This window comes from Schistocerca serialis, chromosome 3 (assembly GCF_023864345.2).
Source record: "Schistocerca serialis cubense isolate TAMUIC-IGC-003099 chromosome 3, iqSchSeri2.2, whole genome shotgun sequence".
NCBI lineage: Eukaryota > Metazoa > Arthropoda > Insecta > Orthoptera > Acrididae > Schistocerca > Schistocerca serialis.
The window spans coordinates 613,581,757-613,588,143 of NC_064640.1; the positions used below are offsets into that span (position 1 = coordinate 613,581,757).

Here is a 6,387-nt window from a genome sequence, read left to right on the forward strand (position 1 = left end):
CAGTGCAGCCAATTTTTACGCACCTTCTCGGCAACACACAAAAACAATTTTTCAAGAGTTTTTAGTGGATGTATTTGTACAGTGTGGTACTACACACAATTTGTAATCCATTTTACGAGATAAGTTGCAAAACAAGACATCACTGTGAATTTGCCTTATGACAATAGGAGGAGTAACCTAGCCGTTGAGGTCACAGGCATCAAATGACTCGAATGGAGCGTTTTAGCTGGCTTTCAAATTATTTGAATTTCATTTCCGTTTTTATAAAATAATACTGATGTTCAAGAACGAAGAAAGCATGTTACGAGCATAAAATGACGTAATTAACTATCTAAGATGATTTCTAGAGAAGAGTCAAATACCCTACTCTATGTAGTACATTAAAAGTCATGACGTAATCCGATACCAGTCATATGGTCTCTTGGCACTTGTGTGACATGAAATTGGGAAAATAGTCCAATAAGATTCAAGCTGCCCCTCTCCCTCCCCATTCTTTATAACTAAGTAACTGCATAGGGCTCCTCATTCAATGTCTGTGCATGCTAGGGAGAGAATCAGGTTTGTTTTAAACAAATTGTTACCAGCAATAATTTTTTCTGTGGTTCAATAGCGAAAGGATCAGGAAATAATAACAATGACATAACAAATTTATGTATGGTCTATTAATAACAATTTTTTGCAGTACAATTGTATTACAATAATTTCTTGTTGTCTATCAACAATTTTTATGGCTTTAATTACAAATGTAATGTACAATAAATTTTTTTCTAATGACCTATTTACAGTAAATTTCAAAGTCATTTTTATAAATATTCCCGTTGTCATATACGTACATTGGTTTTATTTACAATAAATTGCAAAGCTGTTTCTTTTTACATTTAAATTTATTGCTAACGCTGCACAAATAGTTGTTCCTCTGAACTGGATGCACAAGAAAGGTAGGCCTATACCCTCTGTGTGGCCTTAAGAATGTCAGGAGGGATTTCAGGAGTTGAAGGACGCGTTGTCAACGTTGTCATTGTCTGATTCATTTTGATCCAGCTAAGCCTCTTGTGTTAGCTGTGGATGCATCTTCTTATGGGATTAGGGCTGCGTTCTCCCATAGAATTGGCTCATCCGATTGGGCGATTGCATTTCCATCGTAAACTTTCAACAACAGTGCAATTATAGCCAACTTGAAAAAGAGGCGCTTGCCATTGTCTATGGCGTTACCAGGTTCCACCAATACTTGTACAGCAAACATTTCTATATGATTACAGGTCATCAGCCATTAATGGCTTTGTTCAATCCTTCGAAGCTGTCCCTCCATGGAAAGCGCAAAAATTGCAACATTGGGCTCTGTTAGTAATTATCAGTACGAGATGTTGTACAGGCTCACCGCTTAACATTCAAATGCTGACTTGATGTTTTGGTAAGCAGATGGTACGGCCACAGCACTTGATCATCTGAGGAAGTTTTGTCTTTATTGCTCCAAGGTCACTGGGGGGTAGTTCGAACAAAGCAACTCACCCGACTCTGTCCAACCGGACCGTCTCAACAGATACAAACTGATTTCGTGGCTCCATTCTGGAACACACAATGGTTGTTAGTGGTAGACGCATACAGTAAATTTCCATTTCTTGCCCCCATGACATCCACCACTACTACTAGTGCAATATCAGCTTTGTCCTCTATTTTTTGTGTCAAAGGTCTTCCTGAGGTCCTTGTCTCAGACGATGAACCACGGTTTACATCAGCCGATTTTCACCAGTTTTATGCTGATAATGGCATACACCATGTAACTACTGCTCGTTTTCATCCTCAATCTAACAATGAAGCTGAACGGTTCGTTCGAAAGGCACATGTAGAAAGGCCATTCTTCTCACACACGGGAGCAAGCCTTAAAGATTTTTCTTTTCTCCTTTTCCTTGTTGCCACGTGACAGAAAGTCGCCGGCAGAATTATTACACGGTCTTTGTCACAGTGCCCTGATGCATCTTCTGCAGCTGCTGCAGAACCAGTTTGTTCCATAGGGCCGTTTTCTTTGAAGTTTTTGGTAAGAAACACCTTCGGGAGCATGGTGTCATCACACACGTATTCTGCTGTTAGACTTACGTCATTCAAGTACACAAGCGGCAAGATGCAGTCAATACTCTCACATTGTGATAGCAATGGCAATATTACTGATGACGGTCCCACTAAAGCAGAATTGCTAAACACATTTTGCCAAATCCTTTGACCAAAGAAGATGAAGTAAATATTTTAGAATTTTAATCAAGAACAACCGCCAGCGAGTAACTTAAACGTAGATATCCTCGATATAGCAAAGCAGCTGAAATCACCTACTAATGGCAAGGCCTCTGTTCCAGATTGCATACTAGTTAGGTTCGTTTCAGAGTATGCTGATACAATACTCAGCAATCATATACAACCATTCGCTTGTTGAAAGACCTGAACGTAAAGACCGAAAAGTCACACAACTCACACCAATATTTAAGAAAGAAAATATCAGTAATCCTCTGAATTACAGTCCCGCATCACTAACATCAATGTGCAGTAGGATTTTGGAAGGTATACTGTGTTAGAAAATTATGAATTACCTTGAAGGAAACGATTTATTGACAAATAGCCAACTACCCAACGTGGATTCAAAAAAATATCGTTCTTGTGAAACACGTCTAGGTCTTGATTCACAAGAAGCCGACTTTCGGCGTTGTGCATATCTATGAAAGAACTTGTCCCCGAGATGAGGGAGTGGCGGTCGCTGTGTCTTCTGTCTCCATGTCCAGATGAGCCAGTTTAAGTCGTTTGATAGACACCGCCTGCTCTCTTCCGTTCCAGTGAATCTTAAATGAGTGTGACCTCCTTTACACAACTTCAAATGGTCCTGTCTAAGGAAGCGAGAGTGGGAGTCGAAGGCATGCTCAAATGTGTGTGTAAATTCCTAAGGGCCCAAACTGCTGAGGTCATGGGGCCCTAGAACTTACGCACTACTTAAACTAACTTATGCTAAGAATAAAACACACACACACACACACACACACACACATAAAATATGAATCCACCACACAGTACAAAAGGCGCAACAAAACAATACGAAGAAAACTATGTAAACATTCCACTGTTGCCGTCACCAGTGGCGGATTTAAAAATTTTGCCCCCTCCTCCTCCCCCCCCCCCCCTCCACAAAAAAAAGACATGTTTTAAATAATTACCATTACCCGGTCATTTCGCAATTGCCGTTTTGGGTGGAAAGGCTGTGAGCTGTTTCCGTACTCTGCTATTCGTCGTTCTGAACGACGCGTCAGCGGTCTAGTCGCTCTCAATCAAAGTGTAATATGGTTCCTGCACTGTACTTGGTGTACAGCAGCGTATAAAACGAACTTAAAACTGAATTGTGTTAACACATTCTTCTGTCGAAAGACAACAGAAACGAACACAAGGAAAATAACTTTTCTTTTACGGCCTAAAAAATCAGCAGAGCGTCTAGGAGATACGGATTTTTGTTATACATTCACTTTTAATATGTCCTTTTTACACGAAACCGTTGAAAATGAAAATAAAAAAGTTTTTTTTACGATCTAAAAATTGAAGCGAACGTATCATACATTAGAAGTTAAGTTAATAGGCCTATGTACTTTACAGAGATGCGTTCAAAATTAAAATTAAACTGTCGGTTTTCCGATCTAATAACTTGAATGTGTAGCAGCTATAAAAACACATTCGGTATTGATACGTGAATCAATAGGAAAGCGTAAAAAATTAAATTGAAACAGAGATTTCGGTGCACGAACTAATAACTAAATACAGACGAACAAACACAGAACTGGATTTGCTATTACATCATTTTCCAGACTAGTGTGGAAAAATCAAATTTGTTTTATACTCTAATAGTTACGTGTAAATCATTAGAGTCTGTGTAGCTAGATGCTGCATAATAGGTTTACACAATACCTTTAATCCATGTAAGGGCTAAACAGTTTTGTAGTGCAGCTACTGCTCGCACTGTAGCTCTTTCTAACCGTATTCGAAAAGTTTTTACGTATTTATCGACAGAACTGAACTACGTTACTTATTAACACTTTTTCATCTGAGCGTACTCCCCGACAACGTATATTTCCGCAGACGCCAAGAATAAGCATCAGTTGTAATATACTACAGTATGTAGGGGAAGGTGGGGGAATTACACGCATGTGGGTAATCCCACGCAGGCTGATTTACGCAATTTGAATAGCGCAAGCTGTTCCCAGTTGGTGCTACACCCTGCCGGCAGGAGTAACAACTACTACACGGCTTACGCCAGCCATTTTCCAGTGACATTGTTGGAGCAGTGAAGTATTGTTTATTTTCGGCGTGTCTCATGTAATTCTGGTCAGCTGTATTTTGAAAGGTAAGGGTTACTATAAGTTGCTTTAATGTAATTCTTGCTTATCAACTACTAGCCCTAGATGAAACCTTTAATTTCATTGTAGATTTGTCCCGCTATTTGAATTAGGAGCCGAGTTATGCTTAGGTTAGTCATCGAACTTACAGTGGGGTAATGCCACGCAGATGTTGAAGTGCAAGGTATTCCCCCTTGCAGGTTATATTTTCGATACTAACGAGTTTTTTTTTTTTAAATTTCAGATGGGTCGATATTACAAAAGAAAAACTCAGAAAGCAAAATGGACGCAAGAGGAACTTTGTAAGGCTCTTGATGCCGTCTAATCTGGAAGAAAAATACGAGAAGTATCAAGAGCTTTCGGGAATTCATGAAGCTACTCTACGAACGAGAATGAACGTTAAAAATACCGAGGTCCAAAACTTGGAAGAAACCCAACATTTTCAACAGAACAGGAAAATGAGATTAGGGATCATTTTATTACAATGGCCAAGCTGCTCTATGGCACTACATGCACCCAGCTGCGAAAGATTGCATTTGAGTATGCAGAGGCTAACAACATTGCAAACAAATTTGATAAGTCATCTAGGTTAGCTGGAAAGGATTGGCTAACTCTATTTTTAAAAAGAAACCCAAGTATTAGCATGGGAAAACCTGAAGCAACTAGCATTAACAGAATACAGGCATTTAATGAAGAAGAGGTTAATACATATTTTAAAAACTTAGAACATGTCTTTGAAAAATATAAATTTAAAGAGGGGAGAGTGTTCAACGTCGATGAAACGGGCATAAATACTGTACAAAAGCCCGAGAGAATTTTGGCTCCTAAAGGTGTTAAACTAATAGGTGGGGCCACGTCTTGGGAAAGGGGGAAAAACGTGACTGTGATATGTTGTTTCAGTACTGCTGGTACCTACATCCCCCCTATGTTTATCTTCCCCAGGAAGAGGATATCAGATCTCTTAAGTAAAGGTGGACTAGTTGGAACAATATATGGTTGTTCCGTCAATGGCTGGTCCAATGAGTCATTATTTTTCAAATGGATCCAACATTTTCTGAACAATGTAAAATCAACTATTGATTACCCTGTGCTGCTGATTTTAGATAATCACAGCAGCCACATTTCACTTGAAATTTTTGAATTTTGTAAAAAACGTTCTATTGTCATGGTAACCATACCTCCACACACTTCTCACAAGCCTCAACCACTAGATGTTCCATTCTTTTCTTCTTTGAAATCAGCCTTCTGTCATGAATGTGACGTGTATATGAAGTCACAGGTGTATCAAAAAATTACACCATGTGAGTTAGCAGAACTTTTTAATAAGGCATATATTAAGGTCACTACCATGGACAAAGGGCAGTCAGGGTTTAAGGCAGGTCGGATTTGCTCTTTCAATCCAAACAAATTTCAACATGACGACTTACAACAATGTGAGATCTTAAGAGATGTTGTCCTTGAAGATGAAGAGGTTCCGATGCAACAAATGGAAATGAAGTGGTTGCATCTGCAAACGAGCCACATATCGCCAAAATGAGTCAAGAACAGATTCCTGGATCTCCAGCAGAAGATGTTCCACTTCTTGTAGGCCTAGAAGAGGTCACAACAACATCAACTAAAAGTGCATGTGTCAAGCATGTTAGTGTATTTGACATATATCCTGTTCCAAAACAAAACCAACTTCTTCCTAAGACGAAACAAGCCAAGGGAAAGCCTAAGGGAAAGTCAGTGATCCTTACAGCAACTCCAGAGAAGAATAAACTGCTAACAGACTTATCAATAAAGAAATAAAAAGAGGCCATGAAAAAGAAAGCTGAAGGAAGCAAGAAAAGAAATCATAGGGAGAAAGCAGATAAGTGGAGAAATCTGCAACTTAAAAAAGTCTCGAAGAAGAAACAGACATTATATAAAAAGAAACACCGCCAAGAAAGTGAAAGTAGCAGCGAGGAAGACCTAAATCTGGACTTGCAGGACTTTTGTGATGACGATGAAATGGATGATATTGATCCATTGGCGATTTCAGAAG

The 6,387-nt window shown here is 39.1% G+C and overlaps 1 protein-coding gene across 1 annotated transcript; it reads left to right on the forward strand.

The window, feature by feature from the left end:
• The first annotated feature begins 4,845 nt into the window (after positions 1–4,845).
• On the forward strand, positions 4,846–5,898 carry LOC126471044 (uncharacterized). Its single transcript, XM_050099111.1, has one exon. The coding sequence runs from the start codon at positions 4,846–4,848 to the stop codon at positions 5,896–5,898; it is 1,053 nt and encodes a 350-aa protein (XP_049955068.1).
• Positions 5,899–6,387: the final 489 nt, after the last annotated feature.